This window comes from Fistularia commersonii, chromosome 10 (assembly GCF_037954325.1).
Source record: "Fistularia commersonii isolate RoL2024-O1a breed Wild chromosome 10, RoL_Fcom_v1.0, whole genome shotgun sequence".
Lineage (NCBI taxonomy): Eukaryota > Metazoa > Chordata > Actinopteri > Syngnathiformes > Fistulariidae > Fistularia > Fistularia commersonii.
This window is the reverse complement of record NC_141293.1, coordinates 8,286,110-8,304,024: the sequence shown is the minus strand read 5'-3', so window position 1 is coordinate 8,304,024 and position 17,915 is coordinate 8,286,110. Positions and strand designations below refer to the sequence as shown.

The following is a 17,915-nucleotide window of genomic DNA, read 5'->3' as shown; positions in this document are numbered from 1 at the left end:
TTGGCTGATCAGGCCTGTTTTATGATGAGCCCTCGGAGACCAACGTTTAACTCTGAAACGAATTCACTGGTTCATGCGTTGCAAATGCTGAAGGCATGTGGCCTGTAGGAAGAGCAGAATCTTAATTAGTCTGACACAGTGGCGCCCAATGAAAGAACGTCTGTGTTTTCAGGTTGCACGCTATGACTGTCACAGCTCACGCACGGTCTTTGCACTTTTATAAAAAGCCTGTGACACAGAGTCTGATGTCAACTGTCCCGTTAAAAGCGAGAAAACAAGAGAAGGAGCATTCGGAATAAAAATAGAAGTCAAACTAGGCTACAGCTTGAGCACGTCAGAGCTGTCTCTTTTCTGCGTCGTTTTACTTTTAGATCTCACACTCGCACCAAAAAAAGAGTTTTAAGAGCAAGATTACTTTGACAAGGTGAACCAGCAGATGCACACGGAGCGGAGGTAGGCGGGAGGTGCGAGCGTACACCGACGAGGGGAGAAGCCCGGTCACGGACGGACAGCTAGTCGAAAGGCTCTAGCGTACACCGACGAGGGAAGCCCGGTCGGGCAGGCGTACTACAACAGGGGAAAGGAGTGAATGGGGAGGGATGGCTTTGGAGACAGAGGGAAGTTTGAGAATAACCTGGCAACCAGGGAGACTCAAAGCTCTGGCTTTTAAGCCCTCACAGAATGCCGGTAACCAGGACCAGCCAGGAGACTTTGCTTTTTTGTTAAATGTTGTACTGAAATCTTTCCGTAGAGTTGGAACTCTTTTGTAGATTGTCACATTGCAGGTCTCTGAAATGATTGATTAAAAAGTTCTGGCCCTGCAGTTGCAAACAACTACTTTTTAAGTTCTGATCTTGTAAAAGAGGAAGGAATTTTGATCTTTTCATGTGAAAATGTATGTACTTTTCAGATATACACTAACAAATATGCAAAAGAACAGAAAAGAAGGGTGAAAGCTATTTTTTGTCTTTTTTGTTTCGATTCTCTATCATTTTACTAACATAAAATGTATTATTAGTAATAACACGTTCAATAAGAAACAAAACTGTATGGATGCATAAAAGTGTTGTGTAACTTGTTTTGTTTTGGGGTTTTTTGAAATTACGTGAGGAAAAATCGATGTATTTATTACTTCTACTCGTGTCCTTCACGGTAACATTCAGACTGTTTTCATGACAATGAACCTAATAACAAAATCCAGTCACATATCTGGTGCTGTCTGCATCTATGCCTGCTTCTGGCGATGATAAATGACATGTCTGAGGATGTTGTTGACCGCCTTTTATCTTCCTGACCTTGGCCGATATCTAATGTTTCCTGCTGACCACAAGATGTCTCTTGAGCTCAGAGGAAAAGCCTTCGAGCGACTCGACTCATCCTGAAAATCAGCAGCATTTTAATGGAAAGAACCGGTGCTTGAAAATGTCCATTTGAGAAGGAAGCTCTTGAACACAGACTAAGGGAAGATCAGTGTGATTTTCCATTGGGAGGAGACTGATACTTGGACTGAAATACTAGTCATCAAGGATGATACAAACAGGTGCTAAAATTTGGCCCCAAATCATACATACCATGTTTTAGATCAGTTATTCTTAAAAATGACCTTTAGAAAGAATGATATCAGTTAGAAAACAAAACACTATAAAAAACAGGAAATAAGTACAAAAAAGTGACATTGACAGAGTGAACATTGCATATAAATGACCACAAAAAAGAAAATATGTAACGTCAAATTGTTCAATAATTATAATGTTAACAACAACAACAACAATAAGAAGAGGAAGAGGAAGAAGAAGAAGAAGAAGAGGAATGAATTATCAGAGCCTCACAGATTGCTTCATAAGTAGATGCTTACTAGAGGGGGAGGATTTGCTAACCTGTCTTGCTGGATTTAACCAACTCCCATGGGAAATAAATATGGGCAAATATGGGCAGGGCTGACCGGTTCCTTGTTGAGGTGGTACACAGGATGTACTTACCTTGGCTAAAGGATGTGGGATTGTTGGATTGAGCCACAGGGGTTATAACACAAAATATGCCCTTGGACAGAAAATGCTGAGCCGAGATAACCTGCATCTTTCTTTTTACACTGAAATGGCAGGACCAGGTGCAGACTGAAAACAGTTATCATTTGAATTAGATTATCAGATGGAAACTGTGTACATCAGCGACACATGACCTTCTTGTCTTATTGCCATTCAGATGGAACAATACCACCAAAATGTCCTCATAAAAGTGTTGCTTGATAGTAGATATTTTTTCCATTAGCTGTATTTCATAATGATTATTTTTGGACATTTTTGTTTTACATTGCAATGATCATACACTGTAATATGACCAAGATCTTTAAAATCTGGTTAAATCAATTTCTCATATAAAGATCCAGATGTTGATATTGCAAAGAAGCCTCTCAATATGTTGATTTTTTCCCCTTTTTTGTCCAGCAGTAAATATAATCAAAGACTAATGTTGGTAAATAGATTTGCTGTTGTTTTCAAAGTAGTCCAGGTATGGAAGGCATTTGATTAAACTACTTATGAGTAGTAGTTTTAAGCCGAGTGGATATAAGAATTTTCAGCTCTGCCTTTTTCTTGTCCGGTTTCCACCTCAGTTTAATAGCAATGTCCTGCTAGCGGTGGTGTCTTTATTCAGAGTAAATACTTGCTCTTTACCCTCCTCGCTGTCCAGCTGTTTCCAGGTGACAATGAACAGGACATTTGGTCAACACTGGATCTGATGACTGCCATTGAAGAGAGATTTCTCAGGAAATGAAAGCTACGCCCACTCCTGTGTACCTACCGCATCATAAAGTTTTACATCTATCAGTGGAACGCTCTGTCAGTGTTGTTTAATACTTGAACATGTCTATATTTGTATGATGAGGCACTTATGAGGAAATTATGTGAACATTAAGGTTACAGTTAGCCATTTAAATGCATGGACAGTAGGTGCATTATTTTCTTTGAAAAACATGATCAATAAAGAAAAGTAAATAGGAAAAGCTAAAAAATCAGCAACAAATCCTCCAATGATTTTCAAAAATTGAACAAAAAATGTTTTCTTTAACATTAAGAATATTTATCCATGTACAGATCTTCATGATTTACCGAAAATGTAAAGGGAACCCCAACTGGGATTATTAATTGGCATAGATTCTCTCTAATGTTTGTCTCATACTAGAATGCGTTGTTAAAAAAACCATGAAGAATTTTTATTTCTATAAAAACCAATTTATAACACATACTTTAACCTAGACGCGTGGCCATTGTTTTACTCAGGCAATGCACGCTAGGTTGATGACGTAAGTTGGTTCCATCATGTAAACTTTGGATTTCCACAAGTGTTAACTTTCGCGCTACAGAACCAAAGGCTTTTGGGGAAACAAGTAAAGCCCGCTCAAAGAAACAGCATAGGTAGGAGATGCTTGATGCGCACCTGCAAGGATGTCAACGACACACTCCTGAGGAAGTAGTATCTAATGAGGAAAGAGCGGGCATCGGCAAGATCATGGAGAAAGTTGATGGCGAGCCACCGAGTTATTCAACAGCAGCAATGTGTAAGTCTGCGGGGAACAACTGATGACTAAAGTGGAGCTCCTTACAACAGAGGCTTTCTTTTTCTGTTGGCATAGCAATGCAGTTGCCGCACCCACACCACTGGGTGTGACTCTTGCCTCTTTGCATTGTTTGTCTTTTGTTATTGTTTTTATGTATCTGGTATACATATTGATCAAATAGGACCATATCAACTTGGTAACCTGGGGTTCCTTCAACAAAAATTAAACAAATGAATAAATAATAGAATGAAAGATTAAAAGGTAAAATATAAACTTGCTTACCCAGCGAAGAGTTTTAACTAACCACTTTATGAACTGTGTTGTCTCACAGGAATGAGTCAACATGAGTTGTTTCTTGTTTGAAGCAAAGTATGCAAATGCAAAGGGTCCCCCAGCCACCAGGGGACCCCAAAACTGCTTATTCCAAATCAACAGAGAATTAAATCTCCTGTCTTTTTCTGTACCTGTCTCGTGTGTTTATCAAATCCCTTATATTCTGATGAATAAATGTGATGTATAAATAAGGTAAGCAGGACCGCTGTAAAGTTTGATTGTAATGATTGACAGCTGTGCATTATTCCCGTTATGAAGTTATTAATGGCCGATGTACTTCATGGCATCAAAAACAAATGATCCTAGTGTAACAGAAAAGTGTAAAAAGAGCCAAACAGAGGATGAAATATGGTCAAATGATAAAGGTAAGCCTGCGTTTGTGTTGGGGGGTTTAGTTTTCAGCAAGTTTGTTGGTTATTTGTCTTGCTAGCTTGCTAGCTAGCTAGCCTTGTATAGATGTTTGTTATCTGGCTAGGAGTTGTATGCTAATAATATGCCAAGCTTTGGTGCTTGCTTCATGTAAGTTGAACCAATATTAATATGGACATATCAGCTGTGAGTTGACTAAGCTGTGGGACTTCCTGTGGATGGTGAGCCCGGTGGAAGATGGACCCATGCACATTGGTTGCACGATAAAATAAAGTAGGATTTATAGATTTGGGCATCTTTGTGAATCATCTAAAGCAGGGGTGACAAACTCATTTTAGCTCAGGGGCAACACGGGGGAAAATCTATTCTAAGGTGGGCCGGATCGGTCAAATCATGACATATGAACTACTGTTACGTACCTATTGTTCAATTCACTCCTCAAACCTGGTATTTTTTAGCTTTGCAGGCCAGATTAAACCTGTTTTCCAGTCCTAATCCAGCCCACAGGCCTTGGGTTTGACACCCCTGATCTAAAGGGTAACGTATCGCTCTATTATAGTCTGGCAAACTAGGTACTCCCAAACAACATCTTGCATAGGCCACCCACAAAATTAAAAATTGCCCCAGTGAAGAATGCTTTCATCACCACATTTCTTTAATGCTTTCTTTTTCACTGATATGTTGCTCATTTGATAACTCGCACTATTTCCAGTGCCATCTCTAATGTCTCCCTCTTCCCAACACTTTTATTGAACTGTTGTATTCAGTTTGTTTTGTTCCACAATAATACTGAACTCTGACCCGTTGGGGTCACACAACTGGGATCTGTCTGTTCAGTGGAGGAAAGCTGGTGGTCCAATTTTTGACACGACTCCATCTGTCACTAACCTTGATCAATACAAACTCAGGCTGGATCTGAGGATATTAGAATGAGATGAAGAGCACAGCGAGTGAGGGAAAGCAGTTTATTGATTTTAGGCAATTTCACCCCAGAGTCCATCTTTGAACGACTCACGCAAAGCACCTTCAACCTCCATGTGAAATTAGATATTATTATGCTTTACAGCATTTCGTTTAATCACACTTTTGAACTCCTGATATACTGAGAGCCTCCTAAAGGTATCTTTTGGAGGCTCTCAGGTATCTCTTGATACCCTGTGTCCTTATATGAGGGCATTTCATTTTGAGTTCTTTGCATAATGAAACTTATTCAGAGTAAATACTTGCAAAAAAAAAATTATGTACCCGGAACTCTGGCTTCATCCCAATCATCCCTTTGAGGTCATAAGACTAGACAGTAAAATTGGCCCTTAACTTAAGGAAATTGACAGATTTCAACAATTCAACCACTAGTAATTTAAGAGTGCATCTTGATCCTAGACAGTTTCACTAATCCCAACAAAATGCTAGTACTTTTTATATTTGACTGCATGATTGTTCCATCAAACATTAATGGACCAGTAAAAAGTCTTTGGCAATGTTACTGGCTAGATTGTCAGAGTAATTCTATACTATGGCCTAGCAGAATTAGCCTGTGTGGTCCCCAATGAGAGGGGACTCTAACTACCATCTTTCTAACAACAACTGTTTGACCCTGAAAACAAAAGTAAAAATGAGCTTTCAACAATTAGGTCTCAGATTCAAAATAGTTTTATAATGGTATGTATTGATCAGCAAATAAAATACTGCATATGTGTTAGTTCACATTAGCAGCAAGGCAAAGGATCATAGTAATATGCAGTAGAGGCAGAGTTATGTTGCATTGCGCTGATGTGACATAAAAATAACCGATATTTATTCTGATTATTGAGGGCCTTTTATGTTATATATTGCTCTCATTTAAAGGCTTAAAGGAAAAAGGAAAAGGAAACAATTCAAGTTGCATGATTCACATATAAGAACACTGGTAGATCCAGGCACAAATTATATTTGGGAATCTTTTTCAACTATTTGCTAAAATGAAAATATCTATTAACTTGTCTGTGGATTAACTTGTGGTTTTGCATCTTTCTATAATGCAGCTACCTCATTTCTGCAAGATTCTAAAAAGCTACTCCGGGTGAATACACAGGTAGGCCTTCTTGTGTTTCTCATAGTAATAACAATCAGTACTGAAACTGTTGATCTCCACCACCTGCTTGTAACAGCTGACAGCATGGACCAGGTAATTGGGAAAGCTCTTGCGCAAAGACAGAGCCACTTCCATCATGTTCCCTTTCACCTTGTCCCCCTCAATCTCCTCCTGGATCTGACTCTTGTTAATGGGCTGGGGGTTCACACAGTAAGAGACAACCACTATGATCTTGCTCTCGGTCGAAATGTCAAACCAATTGTTACCACCACTTCCACGGTACTTCTTTCCTGCCAGCCATTTGAAAAGGAAACAGCGTTCCTCGTCGCCAAATGCCCTGATAGACCAGTTAACCCAGTCATATTTCTGAATGAGAAAATCGAGAAGGGATTTCATGAACTTGTGGTCAACAGGGTCATGACTTTCCTGAACCTTGTTCTCCATGTCCAGCTTGGCTTGATCTACAAAGTTCTCAGTACAGTCATCCACAGCTGCCTTCATTCTCCGCTCCACATCCTCCATTTGGTCCTGCCACTTCTTCACCAAGTCTTCCCGAACTCCCCCTTTCAGAGCAGCATAGCCCATGACTGGAATAATGCCCATTATAAATAATTTCTTTAGCCGGGCGCAAAAACTTTCAACTACCCTTCTGCTCCTTTGCTCCGTCATGACAACCGTCTCAAGCATAGGTTCACCAGAGATATTTTCCCCGGTTACGGCATTGTAGAGGGCATCCAAGTTCAGGTCACTTTTTGTGTTCTCATAATGAGACAGAAACTTCTCCTTCTTTATCTTCTTGTATTCGGGCTTGGCGTTGACAAAGTCCCGGAATTTTTCGTACTGGCTGAGTATTCGTGCCTCGCTGTCGAAGTTCTGCTTGTTCATCGATGTCTTCTTCAGCTCCCGGGAAATTTGATCAGTTTCATTTTGGACACCTTCAAGTTGCTGATTGACCATTTCAAACTGCTGACTCAGATAGCGAGCCTCTTTGCTTTCTGAATTGCCGAGCAACTCCGCCGACAACATGAAGACAGCTTTGAGGACAGGATCAAACTGACCCACAGTAGAGGCAAGCACTTCAGCCGTTTGCCCTATAACCTCCGCAGCTTTCTCAATCTCGTCCTTGTTCTGGACCAGCCACTCTTCCAGAATGTTCATTATTATTTTTTCTATGGCTTAATAATGAAAGAAATGTGTCCTCCACTGCCCAAAACTTTGTTGGTGCCTGAAAGGAGAAGAAACATGAAATCCTTGTAAAGTTCATGTGAAGTCCATGTGAAGCACCTTCATGAAGAAAACAACTATGTTTAACCGAAATCACATTTTTCATATTAACAGATGGTAAGCTTGGAAATACGAGCAAGTATGAAGCCAAAAACTTTCTCACATTTTCATCAATAGCACTGAAAATTCAGTGTTTTAACAGCATCTGTGTTTTGATATCATTTCTTTTATATTGTGTATGTTGGAGAATGTGAGAAAAAACGACGACCACTTTCAGAAATGGTGAAAAGAACAGATTAAAGTAAGACTGGTGTTTCCTTTCCTTCATTCTGTCTCTCTTCTGCTCCCAGAGATTTATCGATGGTCAACCATATTTACATATATAGTGTTGAAGAAATGATGCAGATGAAAATAGCCAGAGCTAAATTGAAAGAACTCACTTATTTTGGTTAAATATCCAGTTGGCCACAGACCAGTTATCCAATAGTCAAGTTGTGCCTGTAAGCACCAGCCTCCTTAGGATGGCCATATATCCTCTCCCACCTCGCTCTCTCTTCCGGTCTGTTTCTCGTCACTCCCCCTTTGGAACTCCTCCATCCTGTTCTAAAATTCCACAGAAAGCCACTCAGGTGGATGTAGCACAACACTGATAATGTCCTGTAAACACTGTCCATGCTGAGATGAAGTCCCTGGGAAAATAACAGAAGATTGTGTATAAACGTTTGTGTGATGAGAAAACTGTTATGTCAGATAGGGGAGGAGTTGAGAGTGGGGTCTACCTCCATACAGCCTGTGTCTTGGTGACTGACTCAACCAAGGGAAGTTAAATAGCCAAAAATTTGTCAAAAACAAGCATACATGGCTGTGGTGTTTGTCATGATGTTTCTTTGTGTCAGGCAAATATATTATTCACTTGGCAAAAATTACGGTTTTTCCTCTGCATCCTTGAAAATGAATGTGTTTTTGCATTAAACATCCCTCTAGGGAATGTGTGCAACTGCCGCAAATGTAGTGGCACAGCCAGACAACCTATTATACTAAAATTACAGGTATTTTGGTTGTGCAGCAGTTTGGTTGTGCGCATGAATGGCTTCCAAAACAGTTGGAAAATCAAATTAAAATTTGAGACTGGTATTAATTAGTGCTCCTTAAATTCCAGCTGCACTTGAAACCTGGGCTTTCATAGCTGGGCTTTCGTAGCATAGTGCACCGGGAATGAAGGCAAACGCAAAACAAGGCAGTCAACTTTTTCTAGGCAAAAAGTTTTTCTAGCTAATACGCAGTCAAGTAAAACTGACAAAACCCAGTTGCAACCAGCAGTTTTCCTAGTTTAGACCATGTGCCTCCTTCCCATTCCCAGTGTAGCACATGGACGCTGCAACCCTTCCAACCTCATATCCAACGGTATCCAAGAACACTGAACAGGAGGTATCCGGGGCTCTCTGGAACTGCAAGTCAGCAGTGAAAGAAATGGCAACAGATTCCATTGCGGCCCGTATATCGACTCGCACACTTAACTTTCCAGCTCTAACAGAAACATGGATCACACCGGAAAACACAGCCACACCAGCTGCCCTGTCTGATATGTCCACATTCACTCACACTCCCAGAGCAAATGAGCGCGGCGGTGGTACCGGCTTGTTAATCTGCCCGAAGTGAAAATCTTCTCCTGTTTCCGTCCCACACTTTCCTCCATCCTCCTTTGAGTTCCATGACGTCCTTGTCACTCACCCGGCGAGACTCACTATCATCGCGGTGTACCGTCCACCTGGGCCAGGGGTCGGCAACCCGTAACACCCAAAGAGCCATTTGAACCCGGTTTCCTCGGAAAAGAAAACACTGGGAACCGCAATTACTTTTTGACGTCTAAAATAAAGGTACCACTGTATATATTACTTTTTTATTACCTTTACACTTTGTATAAACATGTGTGTAGTGTGTTGCTTCTGAAATTCACAAAGTATTACAGAGAAAATTAAATTTTATTTATGTAATGAACTCATTCTGAGCTTTGGGCTTTCAGAGCATGTAGCGGAGACTTGACCTGAATTTTAAAAATAAATCGGGAAAAAATCACTGTGTCAGTAAACAATATAAATAAATATCTGCAAAATATCTTCATAAATATTTATTTTACCTGGTTTATGGGACTTCTGCTCCTGAACTTCTGTGCACAGCATCTGCAAATCGGGACTTTACCGGCTGGCGGGTATACCGGCTTGCGCGAGTGTGACGTTATTTTGAGCGGAAAAAAATAATAAATATAATTTTATTTAATGTTTCAAGATCACAATAATCTTCAAACTTAGAAGTAAAAGTTAGAAAAAGGAATTAACACAAATGAAATACACTTCAAGTAAATATTTATAATTTATTTTCCCAAGCTGAAAGAGCCGCATGCGGCTCCGGAGCCGCGGGTTGCCGACCCCTGACCTAAGCCCTCCGGGTTATTTCTGGAGGAACTGGATGCACTCATATCACACTTCCCCATTGACAATTCCGCTCTCACTCTTCTTGGTGACTTCAACTGTGGGGGAAAAGGACAAGCTAAAACCACTGGTTCAACCTTCACCAGAAACTGCCCTCCGACTAACATCTCGGTCATGCCCGTTGATAAGAAACAGCTCTCAGATCACCATTTCATCACCTGCACCCTAGCCCACTCCCCCTCTTCCTCAACTCCCCCCACTGCCTACCTGGTCTCTGCACGCAGACACCTGAATCCCATGGATCTTGCCTTCCACTATTGCTTCCCTCCCCTCGATCAATTCATTTTCCCTCCTCCCCGCTGACGAAGCTACTGACACACTGATTTCCACCCTCTCCTCCTCAATAGAACAACTCTGCCCCCTCACCTCCAGACCCGTCCGCTCAACCCCACCAGCTCCATGGCTATCTGACACTTTGCGTAGTGACAGGCGGACCCTCAGAGCGACCGAACGCAAACGGAAGAAGTCCTTACTCCCTGATGACCTCCAAACCTTCCAATCTCTCCAATCCACCTTCTCCTCCATTCTCTCAAAGGCGAAAGCCACCTTCTATCGGTCCAAAATTCAATCCTCTGCATTTAATCCCAAGACACTCTTTGAATGGCCGATGTGCTTCATAGCATCAAAAACAAATGACCCTAGTGTAACAGAAAAGTATAAAAGGAGCCAAACAGAGGATGAAATATGGTCAAATGATAAAGGTAAGCCTGCGTTTGTGTGTGTGTGTGTGTGTGGGGGGGGGGGGGGGTTGTTTTCAGCAAGTTTGTTGCCCCATTGTCTTGCTAGCTTGCTAGCTAGCTAGCCTCGGATAGATGTTAGTTAGCTGGCTAGGAGTTGTATGCTAATAACATGCCAAGCTTTGGTGCTTGCTTCATAAAAGTTGAACTGATATTAATAAGGCCACTGAGTCTGACAGTCTGGGACTGACAGTTTAGTCAGATATCGCAAGGAGGGTGTGTTGATGTGCAAATGTCTGCTATGGGGTCTTCCAGTGGAAGTTATTTCTGAGATTATTGCTACTTAATATGACTGCTGGTTTACTTATGGTTAATTTAATAAGTTTCGTCTGTATTTTTCAGGCCTTAGAAGTGTGTTACTGCTTTTATGTATAATGCCAGTTATTTATTAAGTGACAAATAAAAAGGTTAATTGATATCATTCTTTTGGAATAATTAATTATTTTGGAATAGTGTGGCAATGGATTATTGCTACCTCAATTGAGTTAGTTGCCACTTATATTGGAATATTCATTGGGACAATACAGTGTGCTGAATTTAACAATCCTGCCTCCATTCCTACAGTTGAGTTAAGATTTTGATATGCATTTGTTATTGAAATAAAACTGATCAAGAATATCAAGAACTAAAGTAAGTGTAATGTAAACTATGCTTTGTGAAGCCTTATCATGCGAGTAAATAGTAGATGACTTTGCTTGCAAAAAGTTGTGAAGTAGACATTTTAGGAAGGATAATGGACAAGACCATGATGATAAACATAATGATCACTCAGTAGTTTTGTTTATGTTTTGTGGTTTTGCTTCCTTTAAAAATATAAATATCATTTTAAGCATTGGTTTGTTTTTATTGTTGCACTTTGAAATTATTAATATCCATCCATCCATCCATCCATCCATCCATCCATCCATCCATCCATCCATCCATCGTCTCCCGCTTATCCGAAGTTGGGTCGCGGAGCACTGCTTCCCCCTCCTGAGCTGCCGGACGGTGGACCAGAATCTCCTCAATGCCCACAGGAAGTTGTTATCCATGGTCTCCCCGAACTCCTCTCACACCCGAGTTTTTGCCTCGGCAGGCACAGAAGCCGCATGCGGCTTGGCCTGCCGGTACCTGTAAGCTGCCTCTAGAGCCCCACAGGCCAGAAAGGCCCGATAGGACTCCTTCTTCAGTTTGATGGTATCCCTCACCCCAGAGTCCACCAGCGGGTTCAAGGGTTGCTGCCCTGACAAGCGTCAACCACCTTATGACCGCAGCTCCGGTCTGCCGCCCCGACAATGGAAGCATGGAACAAGGCCCATTCGGATTCAGTGTCTCCCGCCTCTCTCGGGACGTGGTTGGAGTTCTGTTGGAGATGGGAGTTGACACTCCTTGTGACAGGGGACTCTGCTAGACGTTCCCAGCAGACGCTCACATTACGTTTGGGTCTGCCAGGTCTGACCGGTATCCTCCCCCACCGTCCGAGCGAGCTCACCACCAGGCGGTGATCAGTTGACAGCCCCGCCCCTCTCTTCACCCCAGTGTCCAAGACATGCGGCTGCAAGTCCGACAATACGGCCGCAAGGTCAATCAAAGAACTGTGGCCTGAGGTGTGTTCGTGCCAAGTGCAGATATGGACACCTGTATGCCTGAACATGGTGTTTGTTATGGAAAATCCGTGACGAGCACAGAAGTCCAATAACAAAACATCGCTCGGGCTCAGGTCAGAGGGCCATTCCCCCCAATCACGCCCTTCCAAGTTGTTGCCCACGTGAGCATTGAAGTCTCCCAGTATAATGAAGGAGTCCCCGGTAGGAGCGGTCTCTAGCAGCCCCTCTGGGGACCCCAAGAAGGGTGGGTAAACTGATCTGTTGGGTGCATAGCCACAAACAAGTCAGAACCCGTCCCTCCACCTGATGGCGGAGGGAGGCTACCCTCTCGTCCACCGGGTTGAACCCCAATGTGCAGGCGCCAAGACGGGGGGCAATCAATATAAAGACCCAGTCACCGGGCACTCGCCGACAAGCCCCGTCCCCGGGCTTGGATCCAGGGAAGGGCCCCGGTGACTCGTGTCCAGGCAAGGGAAAACTGGGTCCAATGATTTTCTTCTTTGTGAGGGTCTCCTGAGCCACACTTTGTCTGGTCCCTCACCTGGGACATGTTTGCCTTGGGTGACCCTTTCAGGGGCATAAAGCCCCTGACAACATAGCTCCCAGGATCACTGGGACATCCAAACCCTCCACCATGGTAAGGTGGCAGCTTACAAGGGGATGTATACAATAACCAATCCGGAATGGTTCTTTTGGGGGGTCTGAGTATTATGTGTAAGGTTCCTTTCTAACTTCAATAATAGTATTTTTCTTAATTGTTTTTTGTGGGTGTTTGTTTCATTTTTATTGTTTGCACATTGGTTGCACGATAAAATAAAGTAGGATTTATAGATTTTGGCATCTTTGTGAATCATCTAAAGGGTAACGTATCGCTCTATTATAGTCTGGCAAACTAGGTACTCCCAAACAACATCTTGCATAGGCCACCCACAAAATTAAAAATTGCCCCAGTGAAGAACACTTTCATCACCATATTTCTTTAATGCTTTCTTTTTCACTGATATGTTGCTCATTTGATAACTCGCACTATTTCCAATGCCATCTCTAATGTCTCCCTCTTCCCAACACTTTTATTGAACTGTTGTATTCAGTTTGTTTTGTTCCACAATAATACTGAACTCTGACCAGTTGGGGTCACACAACTGGGATCTGTCTGTTCAGTGGAGGAAAGCTGGTGGTCCAATTTTTGACACGACTCCATCTGTCACTAACCTTGATCAATACAAACTTAGGCTGGATCTGAGGATAAAGAATGAGATAAAGAGCACAGCGAGTGAGGGAAAGCAGTTTATTGATTTTAGGCAATTTCACCCCAGAGTCCATCTTTGAACGACTCACGCAAAGCACCTTCAACCTCCATGTGAAATTAGATATTATTATGCTTTACAGCATTTCATTTAATCACACTTTTGAACTCCTGATGTACTGAGAGCCTCCAAAAGGTCTATAAATACTATTGAATCTCTTGATACTCTGTGTCCTCATATGAGGGCATTTCATTTTGAGTTCTTTGCATAATGAATCTTATTCATTATGGCGTGACTTATTGTCCTTAAATATGGACACTTATTTGGCCCCTGCTACAGTAGAAGCAAAAGCCAGGCACTAAAAATACGGAGTCACTCTGAAGCACATCATAAGACTAAAGCAGACATAAGAAAAATGTGTTCTGCCAGAAGAAATTTGACATACAAGCTTCCTTTGGATTGATTAATTGTTTATATATAAAATTGTACCTGCTCATTTGAAACAAAGCATTTTTACTGTGTGCAAAGACACAATTTAGAGATGTCACTGAAGGTTGTCACAAAAAAACGGTGCGTTTATGAAACCTTCGGGAAAAAAAGGGTTAAATGTTAAATGTTAACAGAAATCGATATAGCAAGTAGAACTTTAAATTACTAATGACCTTATGGTTGAAAAACTAAAACATCTGGTTTGACTTACTTGGTGCTCCTTTGGCCTCTAAGCTGCTTTGTACCATTTGTTTTTTTCTTTCTTTCTTTCTTTGTTTTTTGTTTGCTCTCTGTTTTCTATTCGGGAGTTATGGACCGAGAAGCAGCAGTTTCAGGACCTGCGTGGCTGCATGTGTGTGTATAGATCGAGACGGATAAATAGACAGATATATACATACATGCATATATACGGGCCCTGCAGTTGCAAACAACTATATTTTAAGTCCAGGTCTTGTAAAAGTATACGCAATTTTTGATTTTATATTTAAATAAATGTTCTTTTAATATATACACCAAGATATACAGAAATGAACAGTAAACAAGAGTGAAAGCTAATTATGTCTTTTCTGATTTTATTATACTTACACAACAGCTGTTTTGGATCAGTACTACTTAAAAATGACATTTGGTATCAGTTGAAAAACAAAAGACAACAAAACCCAGAAAACAATAACAATAAAGTGACCTTCACAGACTGAACATTGCATGTAAATGAGCAAAAAAAAGAAAATATGTAACCCAAAATTATCTTGATAATTATAATATTGTTGCCAACAACGATAAGAAGAGGAAGAGGAGGAAGATTAATGAATTATCAGAGCCTGACAGATTGCTTCATATGTAGACGCTTACTAGTGGGGGAGTATTTGTTCACCTGTCTTGCCGGATTTAGCCAACTCCCACGGGGAAATATATATGGGCAAACATGGGCAGGGAACACCGGTTCCTTGTTGAAATATAAACACAAAATATGTCCTTGGACAGAAAATGCTGAGCCGAGATGAACCATCCCCCTTATTACACTGAAATGGCAGGACCAGATGCAGACTGAAAACAGTTATCATTTGAATGAAATTATCAGATGGAAACTGTGTACATCAGCGACACATGACCTTCTTGTCTTATTGCCATTCAAATGGAACAATACCACCAAAATGTCCTCATAAAAGTGTTGCTAGATAGTAGATATTTTTTTCCGTTAGCTGTATTTCATAATGATTATTTTTGGACCTTTGTGTTTTACATTGCAATGACCATACGTTGTAATACAACCAAGATCTTTAAAATCTGGTTAAATTAATTTCTCGCATAAAGATCCAGATGTTGATATTGAAAAAACGCCTCTCAATATGTTGATTTTTTTTCCCTTTTTTGTCCAGCAGTAAATATAATCAAAGACTGATGTTGGTAAATAGATTTGTTGTCCTTTTAGAGGTAATCTAGGTATGGAAGGCGTTTGATTAAACTACTTATGAGAAGTAGTTTTAAGCCGAGTGGATATAAGAATTTTCAGCTCTGTGCCTTTTTCTTGTCCGGTTTCCACCTCAGTTTAATAGCAATGTCCTGCTCGCGGTGGTGTCTTTATTCAGAGTAAATACTTGCTCTTTACCCTCCTCGCTGTCCAGCTGTTTCCAGGTCACAGTGAACAGGACATTTGGTCAACACTGGATCTGATGACTGCCATTCAAGAGAGATTTCTCAGGAAATGAAAGCTACGCCCACTCCTGTGTACCAACTGCATCATAAAGTTTTACATCTATCAGTGGAACGCTCTGTCAGTGTTGTTTAATACTTAAACACGTCCAAGATAAGATGAGATAAAAGAATACTTTATTGATCCCCATATGAGAAATTCTTTGTCGCAGCAGCGCAACAATGATAATATCAATCTTATCTTGCTTCTTAGTAGATACATAGATGATGTATCACAAAATCTACCCAAACATCTTCATCACTCAGTTTTCACTGCCAGAACAAATGGCTCCTTTTGTTTATTTCTACAAGGGCCTTCACAGAAACATTTTAAGCCTTTTAAGACTTTTGAGGTCACATGCTTTTATTTTGCTCTTAGCCCTGAGACTCCTAAATTCTGCCCTTGCGTCTTGTCTGCATTTATTGACATTCCAGTGAGATTTTAATATGAGCGATTGGCTCACTGATACTTCTCTGCATTTCCTGCTTCTACTGTGTCATTTCCTCTTTCTCACGCATGTATTCAACCCTCCCACTCCCCATGAACGTCCACCACCCCCAACTACTCACCACTTAATGAAGCAAACAATTGCGGTAATGTTTGAGCACTGAGCCTTTTCACCCTACAAAGATAATGTCTGTCAGTCTGCCAGCATTCAGCTGGCCTTTACACTAAGTATTACACTAAAATGACTAACTGAAACCTGCTTTAAGGGAAGGGACCATTGAGTTTGTGAAAAAAGTGCCAATAAAATACTCCAATGTCAAATGGGTTGTGCTTAATATATGACCCCTGGATAAAAGCTACAGGTTGTCAATCTGTCGCCCTTCAGCAATCACTGGACTGTCAAACATGCTGCGGACTGGTGGTTGGGGGAGAGTGTGTCTGTCTGTGTGTGTGTGTGTGTGTGTGTGTGTGTGCGTGCGGGGTTTCTGGAGCAGCGAGCGGGAAGGCAGACATGTCTGTGCTTGAGTTATGTTGAGCATGGTGACTGATAGGGCTGCCCTACAAAAAGCTGTTGAAAATAAAACCCTGACATCTGGAGTTGTGGCTTCATTTCAGACCTCTTTTGTAAAATGTTACACTGGTGCCAGAAACAACTTTGGACAAGAGATGGCGTTCTGGCAGACTGTTTTTGCTTTGTTTTTCAAGAGAGTCGGTTAGCAGGTGCAAGTCATGTGATAGTGGCTGAGGAATAAAAGTGAAAGCAGAGGAGAGGACCAACAAGGAGGACATTGGTGCTTTTGGCTGGTCAGAAGAGATGGCCGTCACACAGCCAGGGACTGGGAGAGACATGCTACAGTGAAATGGGCTTACGAAGCCAACCTGATACCATCAAGTGACCCACAGGTGGAGAATGATACCCATGAAGACCCCCAAGTTCTCCAGCGGGTCAGATTGGAAAGCTTTCCTGGCCCAGTTTGAACTGCTAGTCCATGCATGGGGTTAGTCAGAGGAGAAGAAAGTGCTGCACTGTCCTGTCTTCTGCTTCTGAGCCTCAGTGATAGGCGGGGGTATGGAGCATTAATGGAGGGCCTTCAGAGGTGGTTTGGAAAGTATTTGCAACCTGAGCTAAGTAATTTGGGCAGGAAGTCTAGTGAGCCACTGCAGGGTTTGGCCAATGAGGTAGAGAGCCTGATGCCTCCGAGTGCACAGAGTGAACTGACCCCAGTTTATCCGAGCTCTTCGCCCCACAGAGCTGCGTGTTCAGATGCAGCTGCAACACCCTCAGACCATACACCTAGCCTTGGACATGGCTGTGGAGAGGGAGAATGTGTGGGGTGAAGCTAATATGAGCTGTCAAAATGAGAACTCCGCTGCTGTAAAGAGCTACAGTGGCGAGACCCACAGAGGGAGGCCGGCATGTGTTAATGTTGTAAGTAGCTGTTGAGGGCTGTTGCACTAAAGATGACATGCAAGACATGGGTTTGTGGCCAACCTGGAAATTTAGTCAGAGTGCCCGGGCTCATGTCAGGGCCCGCAGAGAGGGGGATATGTGGAATCTGACAGCAGCCCCATTAAGGACTAAATCACCAAATTCCCCAGCGCTGGGGCCCAGCACCAAAGCTGGGGAAGTCAGATGCCACCCAACCCAAAAGCAGTTATTTCTGGTAATTCAGG

The 17,915-nt window shown here is 41.9% G+C and overlaps 1 protein-coding gene across 1 annotated transcript; it reads right to left on the bottom strand.

Annotated features, from left to right (window-relative positions):
- Positions 1 to 6,308: 6,308 nt before the first annotated feature.
- LOC147230264 (protein rapunzel-like) lies at positions 6,309 to 8,113 on the bottom strand. Its single transcript, XM_086154352.1, has 2 exons — positions 7,994 to 8,113; positions 6,309 to 7,554 (listed from the first exon to the last, which is right to left on the bottom strand). The coding sequence occupies exon 2, from the start codon at positions 7,485 to 7,487 to the stop codon at positions 6,309 to 6,311; it is 1,179 nt and encodes a 392-aa protein (XP_086010478.1). The 5' UTR covers positions 7,488 to 7,554; positions 7,994 to 8,113.
- Between the last annotated feature and the right edge of the window lie 9,802 nt (positions 8,114 to 17,915).

Excerpts from the sequence above, each read along its gene's own strand:
- LOC147230264 (XM_086154352.1), bottom strand. The coding sequence starts at position 7,487 with ATGAACATTCTGGAAGAGTGGCTGGTCCAGAACAAGGACGAGATTGAG.